The following is a 19,842-nucleotide window of genomic DNA, read 5'->3' as shown; positions in this document are numbered from 1 at the left end:
ACTTCATACAGCCTACATTGCTGAGTTGTGTTACTGGGCAATAGTATGTCTATAAAAAATACTAAAGTATTGCCACAGTAAGTTTTATAATGGAAATATAAGCATTCATAAAGAAATCATTATAATCTTATTAATTTTTGCTACTGACTGTAATCTTACAGGTATTCATCCTAATTCTCACCACACAATATGGATTCACACATCATATAATGTTTGCAGAAGAAGATGTCTTTTTAGACTAACTTAGGTATGCCGTAAACTTACACTCATGCCTCTTGGATAAATCCATTGCATAATCAGTGGTGAAATAATATTCAGATCTTTTACTTGAAGTAGAAGTAGCAATAAAACAGTGTATGGACAGATTATGATCTGGGCTGGAAATGATGGGCCCCTGGCCATATACGCCTTAATGACCCTTCCCATCATCTGTGCTGCATAGTTTTTGCATGAGCCTACATAAAACTAATAAAAAGTGATAAAAAACTTGTCTAAAAGTTTTATTCTTGTTTTACCAATTAGGAATCTTAACAATAAGTCTCATGGATGCTTTGATTTAGGGACCCCTGAGGAACGAGAGGCCTGTTCCATGTATATAAGCCAGTAAAATTCAGGGTCCTGCATTGAAATTACAATGCTGTTTGTCTGTTATGTGCACTGTAATTGAATAAATGTACAGTGACATTCCAACCACAGCTGGTATGGCTCTCCTTAATTGTCATTGTTTGTTTTTGTTTTTCAATAATTTAAACCGTTTATCAATCTCTCTCTCTCTCTCTCTCTCTCTCTCTCTCTCTCTCTCTCTCTCTCTATATATATATATATATATATATATATATATATATATATATATATATATATATATATATATATATATATTCGCATTGCTTTGTTGACAAATCTTGATGTATTTGCATTGACTGTAAAACATGTTATTTTATAATGTCCGTAAAGTCATCTTTCTTGTGAGAAATAAAGCACCAACTTTCAAAGAACATTTGTACTGCCTGTTTACATCTTGTATTACGGTAAAACATGGACGCTACATCCATGAGCTGCCAGTGAGGCTTGTTGGGATAACTCTGTGCTCCTCTGGTGAGTGTGTGTGCTCTAACTGTATGTTGAATGAGCTGTGTTTTAGCGACTGTCGTTGAAGTGACTGAAGTGGTGCATCTCCGCGGGTACACGGGTATAAAAGTACTGTTACCGGTAGCGTTGTCTATCTGCTAGCACTGCTGTGCTGTTAGCCGAAACACGAGGAGACCAATCATGTGTTAGCTTAGTTTACAAGCTAGTAGCGAGCTAACCGTGAAACGAAACTCCCTGTGAAAACCTGTCAAGTCAGTGTGACATGCAGGTCACCGACAATTACAGACTCCTCATACATCACAACTTAATTTATTTTGATCTTTAGAGTCTCTGGTGAAATTCGGAATACATGTAGGTCAGTAAGAAACTGTAATTCATACCGAAATTACACCTGCCAAATTTGAATGCGTATTAACTCCCCGACTTGCTTGGCTCATAAAGGCAGTTATGATTACGTGTGAACGTTACCAAATAACTTTTTAAAAAGCTCTTTGGCAGATGAGGGTTATGCCGAACATAATTGGACACTTTTATAAATATGTTTAACGGGTGAGGAATGTCTCAGCACGTACACACGTTAGTCAAAAAGTAAGGCCTCCTTAAATATCCACATTTTCAGATGCCGATTGGTGTGAAGATAGTTAGAAACAAGCGGTAACAGAAGGAACGGGTTACAAGATAATATTCAGTCAAATTGAATACACAATTGGTAATTTTCCTCAGTAGGAAACAAGTCGCTGTGTTATACACAGCTTTGTTGACAGTTCTCACCAGCAGTGAGAAACACGTGGGCTGCTGCTCGTGGTGATGGGAGCCACTAACAACATTTAATTGAGTCAACCACAAGGTGGCATGCTGTAGTCAGCGGGGCCGTCATTCATTCCTCCAGCCTGGCAGACTGCTGTGAAGTGCAATCCTATACATTGTAACGGGAGCTTAAGATCCTTCCTGTCATTGATGCTACAGGTCTGTGTTACAACAGTGTTCACGATGATCACTCCTGCGTTCGACCTGAGCCAAGATCCTGAGTACCTGATCCTCAACATCCGTGTGCCCTACACCAGGACATCAGAGTTTGACCTTTACATTGATGGCACAGATTTCAAGTTCTATGCCAAGCCCTATTTTCTCAGGTGAGTTGACCAACACACACACACACTGATGTTTTTTGCTTTAAAGTCAAAGTGAAGCCAAAATCCGACGTGGTAAGTGTTGTGGTGCAGAGGAGTGGGAGAGGGAAGAGAGAACAGCTGCTCACTCTCGACTATCTGTGCATTGTCTGTATCATGTTTTTGCACTGTTATTGGTTAGAAAATGAACCTGTGGCATGGGATTGAGGGATTAAGTCCCCATGGTCAGTGCGTAAGAGTTGGCAGCCTTGTTGAAAATTGGAATCCTGTAATAATCCCCATTTTTACAAAATGTATTGGTAATCTGATTATACGTTTTCTTTTTCTTTTTTCTGTAACTGTAACAGATTACAGTTACGTAAATACGCAACACTAACCCATGTAATCCATAACTCCCAAAGCCTGCTTTTCAAGTGGCACCATCTGTTTTAGGCTTGAATTTGTGACAGTTTGTTTTAACATGTCATATGTCTCAGATGTCAATAGAAAAGCTGTGATGTTTGTCTTTGCTATTAGTCACTGTAACCATCTTGATTTCAGATTATCTCTTCCTGGAAGAATAGTGGAGGATGGGAGAGAAAAGGCCAAATTTGACATTGATAAAGGTAGGTCACATCACAGTATTTATGACTAAATACTGCATCATCAATACAAATAATCATGTCAATATGATCTCTAAGTGGGTAAAGATAAGTAGTAGAAGAACTCAGTTCAGAAAATTTCACTGTAATGCAGCCTTTAAAATTAGAGAAGAGCAACAATAGAGCCGTATCAGGACAAAAAGATATCCACGATCTGAAACAAAGAACAGTATGGTCTCATGTCATGATAACTATGATATTGATACATTACCCAGCCCCCTGTCAGTTGAGTGATGACAGTAAAAGTTCAGACAGCTGTTGCATTAAACTGAGGCCATTTTATGTAGTACTGAGGTTTATAGGTAGCAATATAAATCATGGCATCCACACCAACTGGAGGGACAAGCAGCTCTCCCTACACCTTTTCTACACTCAGCCTATGTTTTCTTTATATGATAAAAAATGACACAGTTAAGTTCTCGGGTCAATATAAAGCTTCTGCTGTTGTCCAAAACTGTTCTGACTGGATCTCTGCCACCATCTGCAATATAAAATACCACTGAGAGTCAAGAGAAAAAACAGCTAGAGGTTCTTTTGGGGGATCAGAAGTCTTCCATTAGTTTGATTTCTACTGTATTTTTGTTGACACCATGACTTTAAAACAAGTGGAAGCGTTTTTCTCCACAATCTGTTTCTAACTTCTTACAACTGTTGTTTTTGCAGCGGTGTTTTTTCAGAATGTGCTGACCTTTCTTTCAACAGGGGAAAAGCTGTTTTCCAGCATCTTGCTGTAGTCGTGCAAAAACTATCTCAACATATTGAGCTATATTTCTTTCACACAAACACTCAACCATGGACTCACACCAGACCTTTCAGTCCTCTGTATGCTGAACCAGGGTTGTAAAAAGCAGTGTAACTTTATAGGCATTTTTACAGTGATGATAAAGACAGGAAGTGAAAGGAGAGAAAGAGGCGTATGACACAATAGTCCTTGACTGAAATTGAACTGGGGACGTCATATGGCATATTTCTAAACTACTAAACCTTGAATGTGATCCTTATTAAAAAACTTGCACAATCTTGCGCTGCATGATATTGGTGAGCAGTCTCGCTCTTACAAGGCACTGACATGGCTCTAGCAGCAGCCAGTGATTGATCCCCAGGGCGTCTTTAATTTGTTCTTCAGTCAATCAGCCAAGGTAAATGATCCTCCTGATTTCATCCCATTTAAAGGGCCACTGGAACCATCTGTAATGTCATAATGATTACAGCCTGCAGGCTGCCTGTGATATCTCTTCCACAGTGACAGTGACAGGGAGGAGCTCGTATAAGATGTTCTTTAAATATAACAAGCAGATGAAACATTTAATGACTATTTTGGTGCCATTGACTTGTGTCTATACACCACTCCGTGTCACTGTGATCTGTCTTTGACTTTCTGTTGCACATAATCAGTTTTAATGAAGTTGTCTTTATGGAGGCGTCTGCCTTATGGACTCTGACACCTCGTTGCCCGTCTGTCAGCGTGGCACCAGTTAACACACTGTGTCCAAATAAGCCTGTAACATCTGCTAATAAAGCTCCACTAATGAGTGTCCTTGTTTAGACTTATAATGAGCAATCATTAAGATCCCTCTTCCAGGCTCTCCATTCCACAGCTCGAGCAATTAGTCAGCATCCCTCGTAAAGCACATCTAAGCTCGAACACTTGGGTCCATTGAAATTTTATGAGGTCTTTGGGCGGCCATTAGATTATGTCTGTTGTGTGTCCAAATCAGGCTCATTCATCAGTTATGTATTGCCTGTTCACTTTTAATAGCATATGCAAAAAAAGTACTCTTTCTAAAGAGAATTTTCTTTCACATTAATGACTAGATACAAAAGTGATCAATCAAAACTTTTTTATTTTTACTTTAGCAGTCTATGAGTAGTTGCTGACTTCAGTAAATTATCACATGCCAGTTTATAAGCATCTATTTAGTCTCTCTTTGATTTGAAAAAGACCCTTTCCTCACGTATCAGCAATATCTTATATATAATATAAGATATACAATATCTTTTCGTGATGTCAAGTGTATCATTTTATAACCCCGTGTTTGATGCACACATATGTAATTAATAGCACTTTTGTTTTAGGTTGGAGACATAATTTACCTGAAATGACAAAAAATTGAGTTTGTCCAAAACCAGCAGTTACTCAGAGCAATGAAATGATATTAAAGATGCTAGCAAAGCAGCACAGCACATGAAATAAGCACAGCAGAAACGTCACATAAGTGGGACCACCGTGTGTGAAGATAGATCTTTTAACATTACAGGTATGGCTGAAAATGCAGAAGGAAATAAACAGTTTTGCCAGATTTGCATATCTCCACAATGCAAGTTAATTGCCAGTTGTCTACCTAGAAGTGACTGTAGTGCTGTGCCACATCACAGTGATTCCTGTTATGTTAATTGATAAATAATTGATCCACTTCATGGAAAAAATGACGTATTTGTCTTTTGTTGCTAAGTTGAAAGTAATGCCTATTTTCCCTTTTTATCATTTCTTTCTTTTTTTAATGAATAGCCTTGTATACAATCTAAAACTAACTTAAGTCCTCCCTCCAAGTGTTTACCTGTGGTACCAGTGATTGCGCAGCTATCGCAAGGACACTGTTAGCATAGTGGCTACTCTCCACAGCAAAATCGAACTGTAGAAAAGTCAGAGTAAAACACTCAGATGTATAGAAAAGAAAGCAGGTTTTTGCTTGTCACTGATGTAGTGGAAGGAGTGCCAGTTTTGAACTGTCTCAAGTCTCAGCGGTAAGAAGAAACATACCAGCTAGGGAACAGACTTTGACACAAAACTAGAATGCTCTCCTTTGGGGGAATGCCTCTCCCTTCACTCTTGTTTTACCTTGTTTTCTGTCACTTTTCTTCTTCACCTTCTGTGCTTCCTCAGTCAACAGGGTACTGTCTTCTGCTGTTATTCCAGTTGTTCCTTCATTATCTGGGGACTGGGACCGAGGAGAGCAATGCCTCATCCTGCTTTTGTTGAGCAATGTCAGGCGTGCTTCCTTTTTGGCGTAATTCGTCCTCCTTTTTTTTTTTTTTTGGGAACAGTCAAGCCCGGTGGCAGATAGATTAGCATAATGAAAGGAAGGTTTAAAGAGAACTTATGTGGGTGGTGCCTTTTTTTCAGCCATTGGCAGTTTAAATTAATAAAACTTAGAGTGAAAAAATTAACTTGGATATAAGCAAATCCTCTCACGAGAGTCCGTGGAATCACCAAATCATTTATACTGTTACATGACAGTTGATAAATGAAGCAGTCATCTGTCATTAGCATTACTGTGGTTGCATTTGTGTCACTCACTTAAGTAGATAATTGTTTCAGCTGTAGAAACACACAGCGTATTAGATAACTGATGACATAATAACATCCCTTCCTTCGTGTCCTGTCTTGCTGCAGGTCTCTTCACTCTCCGGGTCCCTAAGGAAACAAGCGGAGAGCACTTTGAAGGACTTCAGATGCTGACAAGTCTCCTCGCCCCAAAAGGTTCCCGCTCAGCAAAACCACTGGTAGAGGAGCTGAGCACAGGTAAGTCAAATATATACAGCAGTTGAACTTGTTCTTCAACTGGTAATCAATTATTTAGAGTATGCAGATGGAAAAATATGACAAAGTGGTGCAGTGTTAATGTAGCTAACCATAACTTGTTAATGTTTTAATAGGATGCAGTGAAAGCACTGGAGATGGTGAAGAGGACGACGAGGAAGAATTTGACTGGCAGGTTGAGCAGGAGGTGTACAGGGAGTGCTCTGAGGAGGAGCTGAGAGCGCTGCAGACATACGGCTTTGGCAATCAGAGGTCTGGAGTGTTTGCAAGATTACAGGTGAGATTACAGATACTGATTACTTCCTCATCTGTGAAAGCCTCTCATCTTTTATTAATGGAATCAGATAGAGGTGCTGAGTGGAAGCTTTTGAATGAAACAAGTAAAGTTAAGATGAAAGAGAGAGATCTGATATGTTCTGACTGCACTGACAGGAGGAACTGAGCGACGTGACTGATGTCAAAAACCCAGAAGGAACAACGGCAGCAGAGAGGAGGAGGGCACGGCTGGACGCAGAGGCGTCTGCTTTTTCTCCTGACCATTACCTGTGAGTTTATCAAAGTTGAAACCCCGACTCCCACAAATGTTTCTTTGCTCTCTGCTTTCTGCTGACAATAAAATGTCACTGCAGGGCTGATTTCTTTGAGGATGACGAGATACAGGGGCTGCTGAAGTTTAAGCCATGGTGGTCGAAGCTGAGTCCTTCTGCAGAGCGGGAGGGAGAGGCTGGTGAGTTCAAGTCATTCTGCCATGAAATTAATCTGAATTTTGTTGCTGGGATCCATCTATTATTTAGCTGCCTTTTTTAAAAACAGTTACATGAATTTACACTTGTTCTTTTCTTATCTAACTCTCCAGTGAACAGATAAATTATTTACAAAAACATCAAAACAGAAGTCAAGTCAATTATTGAATATGTGATTTGCAATTTGAATAGCCCAAAATTGCAAACCACACATTGCCTCAGAGGGTATGATGTATGATGCCCTTTGTCATTAGGCGTTCGATTTGATTGAGGGAAAACCAGAAAACCCTTTTACCCTTTTGCACATCCCTTACATGTCTTAAAATGTCTTAAATGAAATTGCACAAATATAAGGCTTTAAAAGTAATTGAATAGTCTTGAATTTGTGAGCTCTTAATTGCCCAAAACTTTTTTTTATTTCTTTCTATCTAAATGAGTCAAACTCTCCTGCAGTAAAGTCCACATTCATAATGTTCCAAGACTGTAAGCCAATACTCTCTTTTTCCTTTTTACGTGCTCTTACCTGTCGGCAAAATGTAGATTAACTCACTCTAATAACCATATTCCCACATAAAACCTACATCTGCATTATACTTACCTGCAGTGCTTGAATGAGAATGAGATTTGTCCGAATAATCCGCCAAGTTTAGTTAACAAAAGGTTTTAGAAAGCATTAAATTAAAGTGTCTGATACCTGTAGACACCCTGCTCTGTTATGCTTGTCATTAACAAAGAAAGTCATTTTAATAAAAAGTTTTCCCCCTTGTAGATGGATGTATATTACATTTCTAACATTGGGAAATGGTAGTTATTTAAATTGTTCAAGCAATTAATTAACCAACAAAGTAGTGACTGAAGGCTACCAGAAGGTGGCATGAAGTTGCAAAAGTTGAGAGGCCAATCATGCATTGTTAGTTAATATTATTCCACCAAATTAAATACTCTCGTTGACCTTTTCTACTGGCAACAGTTGTGCTATTCCAAAACTTGCTCTAATAGTAATGTGACTTTAAACATTGTTTTCGGATGGGACTCTGTTGACTGGGACTTGTGCCTGCAAGGCGCTGACATTGTTCTCTGACAACAATATATTAATCCCCTGAGGACACACGAGCCTTTTCACTGCCCCCTTCTAGTGAAAGGTCAGCCAGAGAGCTACAGAGCTGCACTCCCTGCCAGACAGCCTCAGGGCTCTTCAACAGGAAAGACACTTGCCATTATGGGAGATTGAACTTGGACCTTCCCTAATCACTACATCTCTGTGCTGCCTGTTGACCAATTTAAACAAGAACATCTGCTGACTTTGTGTGACGGCTCAAGCTCAGAATTTATACCTTCTTGTTTTTTCAATATCTTTTTTTTTTTTTTGTCAAATTCAGGTTTTGTTTTTGCAATCAGTTTGCATCTATTTCAAATCAATGGCTCATTTACTCAGATTGAGACATGCTGCTCGCTGGCTGGAGCCTCCCAGCTTCATTTCTCCGCTCAGGCTCAGTGATAGCTTGTGAAGCCTCGGCTCTGCGAGAGACTATTTAATTGTGCCATCCGGCTCCTCTAACAGCCTGCTAATTCCAGCACTTCCACTGTTTAAGCAGGCGCGTGGCTCACAGCCACAGCTTACGTGTAGTGTATGGGTGTTGTACTCTTGAGAGAGGATTTAGATTAAACTGATAGCATTATCACAGGAGGGGGGTGCTGCCGGTGGCGTCTCCGCCAGCGCGAGGGCCGGATCGCTGACGAGCAGCCATCAGTCAACATTGCAGAAGGCCATTAGTCTAGCCTCTGAAGAACGTTACGGTCCCATGTAGCCCTGCGGGCTCTCTCGCCTCATTCTGCATGCTAAGGCAGAGTGCCTCAGTCAGGAGCCCAGGCGTAGATAAATGGGCCAAATTAAACTTAATGGCTTGATTGACAGGTCGAATAGCATTAGCCTCAGCTGAGTGTGAAGAATGGCGGTCGGTCTGGAGATTTAAGCAGCTTGCCGTCAAATCTTGAAAGCATGCTCATGATTTTAACTGTTTCTCATATATTTAAAATGGCGACTACACCTCCTCCATGTGGCTTTTTTAGTCTTCTCCCCCCCTTTACTGCTACTAAGTCTGATATATATGTCACCTGACAGATGGATGTGGACACAAGTGCTAATGAAGTAGAAACTGGACCCTGTGTGCTCTCTGGTGTCGGGGGCCAATCCTCTGACAGCCCACAGCTGTCCACTGGATGCCTGCATTCACACACTGGTCCAGCTAAGTGGTGCTGACAGCTCAGCCTCTGTCTACCTGCTGCACTTTGTTATGGCTGAGTTTTGAAATCTGACCTTTGGCCACGTTAGATAGCGCCACTACTCTACCCAAGTTTACAGGATCTGTGTCTTTCAGTGTCCCTTTTGATTTTTCCTTGACGCGATCACAGTGTTTGTGTGCACAACATTAACCGTATCTGCCATCCAAGGTCGCACGTCCACGTCTTACATTTGTGCAAGTGTTTTCCAAGCCTCAGCAGTATTTCAACAAAAGCATATTTACTCCATGCCATCAGGCCATCTGGACCTGTAGAGAGCAGTGGAGAGCCAGGCTGCCGTTCCAACTGGAGGAATTAGGTCAGAAATTAATTTGCAATCAGCAGAAGCCCTCACGCACTGTGTCCTAATGCCCATTAGAAGTGATTGGCTCCATAGCAGAGATGAATGAATGTGGTTGTTTGGAAAATCAATCAGGTCTGCTCACCTCGCCCCACCGCTTTTGGCTGCAGCACTAATAGGAAATATATCAGCATCAAGAGTTCAACTTGCGAGAGAGTCGGCGCACTGTTAGATTTAGATTGAACATTTAGTTGTTGTGAATGTCAGGTTTTAATTGCAGAACCTGAGTGTGTTGAGCAACAGATGGTGTTTGTATCCTTGTGTGAATGATGATTTACAAGAGTTCTGTCAACATTTGTGCACTAAATATATTTTTGCTCGTGTATTTTTATTCTCCATGTGCTCATGCATCCTGACATTTGTCTGATGTGGGCGTGCATGTGTGTGTTTAAAAGACACTCTTGTATATCTGTTGCTTGTGACTCTGCAAGCCAGCCTTTTAAATCTGAGGGGTTTTTTTTGTTGAATATTTTCATCCCCTTCTGTCGATGTGTGTGTCCTTCTTTGAAGAAGAGTGTATGCAGATGTGGGTGCACATGCACATCGGCCTTTGTGTCTGTCTCTGTGTGTTCTGCTCGGCTGTGCTCCGCAGCTGCACTGACGTGGGACTCAGGTAGCCTCTGCAGGGAGCAGAAAGCTGACGTAATGCAGCAGGAATCTCCTTCCCAGCAGAGCCAAGTTCCCACTGCAGCCAGGGAGATTATTTTAAAGCGCTGCATTTGTGCGTGTGCGTGTATGCATGTATATCGAGTGCGCCTGAGTGAGAGTGTGTGCGTGCCTTCGTGTATATGCTCCAGCCAAGACACACCGAGTGCTTCTTCCACATCGGGGGCTCAGTGCAGGGACTCTCCTCTCCTCATGCAGAGAGAGGAATTGCTTTCAGCTGTTTCATAAGCTGCTGGGAGAAAGGAAAAACTGTTGAGTTACAACGCGTTCCTGCAGAAATTCAGCGTGGCTTTCAACACTGAACGATGCAGATAGCTTAAATGGGATTGAAGTCTGTTTGTGCCGCCCCATTAGGCCTGCCACAGATCCCCATTAAGCAGATGCCTCTTTCAAAAGGCAACAGTTAGTGAATTTGCAGAGAGCAGGGGCGAGGCGGTTTTGAGATATTTTCATATGATGGAGCTTTATGATATGTTAATGGAGAACTGTTCAGCTGTCAGACACATCTAAATTGGATTGGCTTTACTAATTTACTAATTGAATGTAGGCCTATTTAGATTATTTGCCCAATTTGTTCATACTTATTCTGGACTTCTTGGCCACACAGTGGGACTGTGCACTGCGATTTTGGTAGGGTGGTTTCAGTACCGATAACATTATCAGATATGCCTCTGATACAGCCTGAAATGCTGGATCTGGTCTATGCACCAATTAGGCATTGGACATTATGAAAATTTCCTGTTGCAATTATCCTCACTAGAATAATTGCGATTCAAGATATTATCATGATAATGACTGAAACATGCCTAAAACTCTGTGAGTATAACTGTTTGTGTGCATGGGAGTGCAAATTGGTGACAAGCTTAGGATGTTGGAATGATTTGAAACATGCCCCCCCCCCATGTGGCAATTCATAATTAATCAGGAAATTAAAGGACTAGATAATTTTTTCAGTCACATGTGAGGATATTCATGATAATCCCGATAACGGAAAAATACCATAACAAACAACGCCTGAGTCTTTTTTCTTCTGATCTTTTCTCCCCATTTCTTGCATCTGTGCCATAACATGTAATGCATTGTCCTCAAAACAGAAACCTGCTACTTCTCAGTAGTGACTGTATGCATCAAAAACATTTTTTTGTATTTTGTTTGTACTGAGGACATTTTTATTTTTTGGGGCGCATCGGATCAGAACTTGCTAGTGGCCGATACTCTGTTTAAGGCATCTGTATCTGGAAAGAAAATTCTGTTGGAACATTTCCATTTCATGGAATGAAAACAGCTTGACAGTTAATCCAGTTAAACAACAATAATAATGGCATTTCAACATTGGACTATGACACCCTCACTGTTCAGCCTGATTTACGGTAGAGCTCTCAACACTTTTTCTCGACACGTCTTTACAGAAATTGCATAATCTCACCAGAAAGATACATCTGTTACTTTGAGCTTTGTGTCATGAGCACTGTCATATTTTATCACTTATGTGATTGGATAACAAACAAGCAGTCAGAAGGATAAATATATACCAATTGGGGTGTTATGATGGCGCTAAATGATCCGGCTGGAGCATAAATCAAGAACTTTGTGCAGCACTTTAATTTCTGTCATAATATACTCATTATAGTGTCTCGTTTTCTACCATAAATCTGGCTTCAGCATACATTAGATTTGAGGAAGGTGTCTGTTTTTTTTCACATGGTGTAATCTTCAGTTTGTGAACACACAGGCACCAACAGATAGACAGGATCACACGCGCTAAATGCAGATTTTTAGTGAGAATTCATAGGGAGTAACATAATCTCAGTCTAGAGCGTTCAGTCCTCCACCAAACACCGTTGTTTTTCAAAGATTATGTTTGAGGTGGATGTTTTCAGTGTGATCCCATCTCAAGACTTTTTTTTTTACCTTATGTTTTGGGTGTGAAATCTGCCTGGTATGAACAGAAGGCCAAAGCTGAAAGAAAAATGATGGATTTTCAGATTTAGTAGGCTTAGTGTACACTAAGCCTACTTTATACACCCCCTCCCTCTTTACATTAAAAGCTTATATGTGCAGTCTGAAATGTATGTATGCCACTCCTCTTCCACCCAACCACCACGGGTTCTCATAACCTGACTGGGTACTGTGTCGGGCACAGGGCAGCTAAGTTTCCAACCCCAATATAAATATTAAATATATACCAAAGACTTATGGTAACACTTCTTATCCATGTTCTTGTGCAGCTGTGTCATTTACTGACGCCGAGAAGGAGCAGCTGAGGAAATTCACCAACCGCTCCTACCTGCTTGACAAGACGTCTCGTCACCAAGCGTGGCTCAGCCTCGTGGACATCCTGCTGGCTTATTCCTATGAAGTGCGCTCCACGGAGGGAGAGCACAATGTGAGTGAGTGTGTATGTGTGAAGAGGCAACTCGTCTGAGCAGCACTTAGCCTTGGATGACAAAGCCCTCTATCCTCAAATCCTTTAGACCCCCTTCCATTTCATTCAGAGCCTTAAGAGATTACCAGCAGATCCAGGAGCTCAGGCCAGGCCTCTTTGTGTCACTCCTGTAAGGTAGCTGCAGAGAGGCAAGGTGAGCGCGACTGATTTCATTGTTAAAGACACTCCGCAGAACGTGTGAATGAAATACCGCAGATATTTGATCCAGGGGAATGTTGAATTAACGCCCAGCTATGAAAACAAAGTCTATCATTTGTGAGTATTTCCATTTCCATACGGGATATTATAATATGCAGAGAGACTAGAACAAGTCCCCTAGAGAATCTCACTTTGTTTGAAGCCGGCTCTTTACTGCGAGCAGAAATCTGAGCAGCTGAGCTACTTTCGTCTAAGCAGAATAAACTGTTCTGTACTGTATGTTCTTGTACTTCCCTGCAGCTTATTGTTGTGATGATAAGTGGTCCCCTTCTACCCTGCAGGTAGAGTCATCGTGGACAATCAGAAAACTCAGCGGGACTCTCTGCTGGCTGGAGGTGGGTCAGTTCTTACATAAGAAAACAAGATGAACCACAGTTAATTATTTACTCCCACATACTTATTTGTTTATTGAAAAGGAAGAATGCACATAATCATACATTACTGTGAAAGTGCTCGTCAAAGACTAGTCAGACTGCATTCCCTGCTCAGATGTCCACTGATAAGAAAACATTTTAAATCAAAATACGTTTAAAGGTCTTTCATCAAAATGTCCTCAAACATTGAGGTCACTTGAGTCAGCATCAGTTGGGGCTGAAGTCTACAAGTCTGAAAGTAAAATAAATCTGTTGGTGTGGAGGAAGAAAGACTTGAGCTTATCTGTTTAATACGGATCCCATCGCTGTTCTTGGTAACACCGGCCCTAGCCTGCCTCTGATTGGCGGCTTTCCTTGATCAGGTTGTTTGGGTTTTAGCATGCAAAGTGAAATTGGTTTGGGTGGGGGTAAGATTATCATTGTAAGCCAATCAGAGACAGAGTAGAGTGGTTCTCGGAAAGAAAAGCAGCAGCATCCATAATGACGCAAGCGTACCAGACCTCAGTAGCCTGTTCTTCATCTCTGCTGCAGGCCAGCAGCTATAGGCTTCATTAGCCACCAGCAGCATAACATTCACAGATCTTTAACTGAGATGTTGGTGGGTGAGTTACACTGTTTGTAAAGCAGGTGGCAGCTTCTGACAAGGAAGAAGAACATGAAGAATTTTAAAAGGAAGTATATCTATAAGGTTCTGCTCAAGCCCCCAGGAAGAACAGAAGCCTACATTGTGAATGAATCATCTCTATCATCACGGTGGATCCATTTTTGTTTTAGCGCCACAACCCCCGCAAAATTACTCTCTCTGTTACACTGCCATGTTTTGACCCATTTGGCCAGATAAAATTTGGAAAGTCTAGAATAACTGAGAGATGAAATCATTTTATTCCTATCCTAGTTAGTTGGGCGATTTTAGAATTTAGCCGGCTCGGTCGGCGGAAGTCTCCAGTGCACACGCTCTGTGGGCTGCACAACACGGAAGATATGGGTATTTTTACACATCAGGCTTTTTTGGCTTCAAGCGCCACTGAGCAGCTTTCACAGGGATGAACGGGCTCCGCCGCCAGCACTACATCCAGGTCCCATCAAACCTGCATGGTTCTGCTGCATTGATTTTAAGATGCTTTCTCAAAAATTGGCCATCCAGACTCTGAAAATGTTTTTGGAGAGTAGAGCTGAATCAGTGGAGTTTTCTTTTCAATCCATCTGCACTGTGTGGATCTGCTTCTCTTTCCCCACGCTCATGGCTTTTCTTTGACTGTCTTTGTATTTTTGCTGCCTCTGAATATTTCTCCCTCACATGTGCTTTTGAAATTGTCTGTGGGAAACTTTGGGTCGACCCATTAGCAGATGGAGCTGGTTTCTATCAGGTTACAGATGTGTATTCAGAATACATGTTGGAAGGTCTTGTTGCCAGCTTGCTGTTAGAGATCTGGCACACTGCTGCTCCTCACTACGTTACTGTGTCTGGAGTGTCTCAGCCATTCTAGATATTTGTGATGCATTGCTGATTGTGTCCTTCTCTTGCCAATACATTTTCTGCAGGGTGCGATATCAGTACATCAGAGCTTATTCGCTACCCAAGTGTTGCTGGAGTTTGATTAGCAGCTGTTTTCATTTATCAATCACTGAAATGAAAAAAAGGACCACATACAGTTCTTTTTTCTTCCATCCTCAAATTCAGCTGGCCAGCAAAAAAGACAAATGCTTCTTTGTGAAGATAGGGGCAAATTAATTAAGTAGGGTAAGATTAGTAAGTAAGTTCTCAGTTTAGAGGTTTGCTTTTTGTTAATGATGACAGTCTTGACAATGCATGTCTTCTATTCTTCATGTTAGATGTGTTGGGTTGCTATTTCACAAAAAAAGACATTATGCTATATGTCAGAATCATTATTTTGTGATACTGATAAAACAGGATTACATGCTTTAATGTTTAAAACAGTGTCAGTTTTCAATGCAGCAGCATCATTTCATCTGAAACGCTCTGTTCTAAGGCCCCCATCCCAAAGTATTGCTGAATCAGCCCTAGGTTAGCTTAATTCTACCTGTTACTATAGGCATAAATTATGCAAATCTGTGACATGGTTACGTAGTGATGTCAAGAAGTGGTGGGATTAAAGGCCAGACTTCTAACAAGGTGTTTCAGGTACTTCAGGGGGACAGAGGAGCTTCTGTCAACGCAAACTTTGGGCTTTTTAACTTTCAAGTCCATAGCAGGTCTCCTTTCAGTTGAGGCGTCTACCTTTTTTGCCGTAATCCTTAGTCTTGCAGTTGCCTCTGATCATGGCTCAGCACCAGTTGAACAGACTTGTTTTGACTGGCGGGTGGGTTGAATGCATCGAAGAGGTGAATATCAGTGTGAACGTGTGTGCGTGACTTTCACACATACACACATGGTTTGACTCTGTACGAATATGTTGACAGTTGCGCGAGCGTTTGATGATGCGTCAGAGGCTCGGCTGGTATTCCAGACAACATCAGTAGTATTTGCTCTGAAACGAACAGTTGAGTCCAGACTCTCTCACATTGCAAACAAAAGCCTTCAGTGTGAACTACAGGGAGCTGTTAATTGTTGGACTTGGCACATTATCTGAGTGGTGTACAAAAGCAGTAACAGGTGTTCTCTATTCAAAGAACAAATAATAGTGTGTGTGTGTGTGTGTGTGTGTGCGCACAAACTGCCATCAGACAACCACTCAAGATTTATGTGTGTGTGACTGGCATTAGAAACTGGAGTTTCCTGATGTTGTCTATCATTTTAGCTCATGTCCAAAATGGGAGGACAAATTGGTGTCTGTTTTTTGTGTCAAACCGGGTTCCAGTCACTCTGGTGTTTTCAGATCATTAGGTTCGCTTTCCACATTGATGCGTGCAAACAGCAGGAAAATAGCTAAACCTCTCCCTCCTCCTGAGGCTGGTGATGGCTGCATCCAATACAAGTGGTTGAAAGGATACATATCACAGACATATCACAGTTTGGTTCAGGCTCATTACCCCTTTATTCTGTTGTTCTATCGCTCTCCATCATCACTTATTTTAATAGTCCCATGTAGTCAAACACAAATTTCAGGTGTTCTCATGGTTACAGTTTTCTTTTTTCTTTTCTTTGGATGACTGCACCTGTTTTAACAGTGATTTAATCTGTGAAGATAAAAACATAGGTTTATTCTTCAGTGTAAACATACATTCAGTACAGTTTTGACTGTTTGGGTCTGTCCTGACAAGCAGGTTCACTGAGTAATGTTAGATATGACTTTGCTGAGTAAAACCTGATCTGGAAAAGGTCTTTTTTACATCAGAACTTAATCCACATTTGAGGAGGATTCCACATTTTACTCAGCAAATTATGCAGCTTACTCTGTAAAAGTGCTTCTTGGAACAGGGCCCTGTACTGTGTGACGAATATATTGACATGCACAATGATTGATCAAAGAATAGTAGACATAAATTGCTGAAATTTACAGTATCTTTGCAGGTATAGTTTAATTTTGTGGTGTTTCTGTCTAGAGCAGCACAAGTATTCGAAAAATAAACAAAATCGCAATATGACTAAGTGCAATAGCCAGAATCGCAAGAGCTGCAATTATTTGAGTGTAAGGTAAAGTAAAATGTGTCAGTGTTTTAATGACATTTTGTAGTTCTGCAAAGATGCTCTTGCGTTCAAATCTTCTGTAATAAATCAAGGAATCACGTTTTATTATTTTTCCATGGTGGACAGATCTAAATATTACAATATATATGAGACTCGACCAGCATTGCAGTTGAAAAAGTCGAAGAACAAAGCTGTGTACATTTCTTTCAAATCACTTATTTTATTCCATTGTGGTAGTTTTCACATGTAACAACGGAAGTTTCTGAATTCACCAATGATCTGATGCAAGCTTTTCTTTGGATTTTCTTCACTAGGTTGTTAAGCTTTGTTAATAATGGTTCAACCGGGAGAGTTTACTGCGTTCAAAGCCATAAAAGTGCTCCAACTGTGAGTTGCGTACATTTATCAATGAAAAATTAAATAGGACCTTTATTTCTGGTACCAGGGTCACACAAAATATCTCTTCCACTCCACAACTCTTTGCAGCTAAGGTAGCCAGAAGTGTAGTCATGCTTTTGAGAAGGTGCTTGTCAGATCCACTGTAAACCCTCTACGAAGGACCATAAATCATGCTTAAATACAACTGACAGACCAGGCGGACCTCTTTATTCTCTTGTTGTTGTTGCTCAGGAGCGTTAGCGTTGCTAGTTATGTCACGCTTTCAGTGACAGCAGTTGTGCATGAACACATACATCTGCATAGACAGATGATGCTGTTGAATAGACGATCCTTGATTAATGTCAGGGACACGTTTTAGTTCACACTCCACTACAGAGGTGGCAAGTGTGTCCCACAGCACTTAGAAATATAAGCGATGGGATCCCAGAGCGTCCTCATTAGGTGTTGGCCACGGATACATGGTCACCACTTGTGATCGAATCACCCGAGGCAGCACTTCAGTGCTAATTATAAACGAGCCAACGAGGCTGCTTGGAGAAGTTTGGTTGCCGAGTCCGTGACCACAGTTTGGGAGTAGTTTCCTGTTGTGGTGGCAGTGGAGTGAAGAACAGTCTTCACCTGCCTGGCAGCCCTTTACTGCTCGTCAGTCAGTCAGCAGAACTGCCAGCTCCTATTGACAGGCCACTTCGCTCAACCCCCCCCACCCCCCCCCCCCCCACCTTGCACTCTACAATAGATTCCTCTCTGTCTTTGACTGCCTGTCTGTCTGTGTGTCACGGCTGAAATCAGCACTGCTTCCTCACTCCATTCTCTCTCTGTGCTATCTCTTCTTTATGCTCCCGCTGTCTATCTCTGTCACCTCGCTTATGCCTAACATTCTCCTTCTCCCTGGCACCTTATCCCAGAACCATCCCCTCTCCCCCTCGTCCCTCCATCTGCTGCATGTTTACTTGTCCTCAGTCGACTGCGCTGGTGTGACTGCGAGTTCCCCCCCCCCCCCTTGCTGCAGCAGACCTTATTTACACTCCTGCTAAACAAGCCCAAGGGAGAGCATGATCCCCGATGACACGCACTCGCAAGCTCACAACACATCCCTAACAAGCCAGGGAGAAAAGAAGAGAAAGACACGCGGGATAAAAATCACTGTTTTTGACTCCAGGCTGTTTGTCCATTAGTGCAGAGAAAATCTGAGAGTGAAGGCAGTGATTAAAGAGGAGCAGCAATTAACAGGCCAGGGCTGCAGAGGTGTTTAAGAGTTGCGAGCCCCTGTTTTGCCAGCTCTATAAATGAGGAGTTGTTAGGAGTAATTAGCGCACCAGCAACTACGCTGCACACCAATAGGAGCCAGTCTCTCACCTAAAAAAAACAAAAAAAGGGAAAAATTCCTAGGTAGAAATCATGTGGCTCTGTCAGTTGCACCTCTGTGTCTACCCTCTCTTGAATGAAAGATGTCAGCTGAGTTCCATGTACTCTCTCTTCCAGACGTACAGCTCCCTACAGGACGTCCTGGTGTCATTCGGACGGAGGGTTTTGTGCTACCCACTCTACAGGCACTTTGCCATGGTCTCTGCAGCTGTCCGAGACACAACTAAGATTTTGCAGTCGGGTGAGTCCCTCAGAAGTATCACACCACACTGAAAGAATCATATTTAATATTGCTCAAGATTCATCATGGCAAGTGGCCAGTGACGTTATGATTTTGCATGGTGTTTTCCGGTTGTATGTCCGTCCAAATGTACATCCATCCATAATTGATTAGGCTTTGGTGGCTAAAGGTCAAGGTCATTGTGACCTCATGGCGCCCCATTCTCATAAACGCAGTATCTCAGAAAAGCTTTGAGGGAATGTCTTCAAATTTAGTACAAACGATTACAATTTGGTGTCAAAAGCTCAAGGTCACTGTGACCTGGTAAAACACATTTTTGGCCGTAATTAATATGATAATTATGACTTGAGTGGTATGCGGAGGCATAAAACTGTGACATTGTAATTTTAGCTTTGTACTGTCATAGCTAATGTGATTGGTCAGTTGAAATGAAGGTCCCGGAACATCATGAATTATAATCTGTGAACAACACCAACACAGAGATGTAAGATAAACCTCCACACACATCGTGAGAGTAAGCTGCTAAAAGGACTGTCGGCATGCTCGTGTGGTGCTTGCTCTAACAGAAGCAGCCTGTAGGACGGACACAGAAAGTGTTGTGAAAGAGGACGTGGGTCTTGAGCATACTGCCGCGTGCGTTTGAAAGTAATATTCCTCCAGCTAAGCGAGAGAGTGGCCCGACTCCCACCTCCCTGGGGAGTGAAAATGTGGATTAGTGGAGAACGGACTGTTGACTTTAATATCTCAAAGCCCAGAGTAATCTTTAAATCAAAATCCCC

General features: G+C 41.7%; 1 protein-coding gene across 2 annotated transcripts in view; it reads left to right on the top strand.

Annotated features, from left to right (window-relative positions):
• The first annotated feature begins 996 nt into the window (after nt 1–996).
• Nucleotides 997–19,842, top strand: part of shq1 (SHQ1, H/ACA ribonucleoprotein assembly factor) — a 39,822-nt gene continuing 20,976 nt past the window's right edge. Inside the window, exons 1-10 of one of the 2 annotated variants that reach the window (XM_037102111.1) lie at nt 997–1,095; nt 2,056–2,222; nt 2,760–2,824; nt 6,255–6,383; nt 6,518–6,678; nt 6,834–6,946; nt 7,031–7,128; nt 12,680–12,837; nt 13,377–13,430; nt 18,940–19,063. In XM_037102111.1, the coding sequence (XP_036958006.1) occupies nt 2,080–2,222; nt 2,760–2,824; nt 6,255–6,383; nt 6,518–6,678; nt 6,834–6,946; nt 7,031–7,128; nt 12,680–12,837; nt 13,377–13,430; nt 18,940–19,063 (1,045 nt within the window). In that variant the 5' untranslated portion in view covers nt 997–1,095; nt 2,056–2,079. The remainder of the gene's footprint in view (nt 1,096–2,055; nt 2,223–2,759; nt 2,825–6,254; nt 6,384–6,517; nt 6,679–6,833; nt 6,947–7,030; nt 7,129–12,679; nt 12,838–13,376; nt 13,431–18,939; nt 19,064–19,842) is intronic. The other variant, XM_037102110.1, reaches the window with a different exon arrangement.

The sequence above is a fragment of the Acanthopagrus latus genome, chromosome 6 (assembly GCF_904848185.1).
Source record: "Acanthopagrus latus isolate v.2019 chromosome 6, fAcaLat1.1, whole genome shotgun sequence".
Taxonomy (NCBI): domain Eukaryota; kingdom Metazoa; phylum Chordata; class Actinopteri; order Spariformes; family Sparidae; genus Acanthopagrus; species Acanthopagrus latus.
This window is presented reverse-complemented; position numbering and strand designations above follow the sequence as displayed.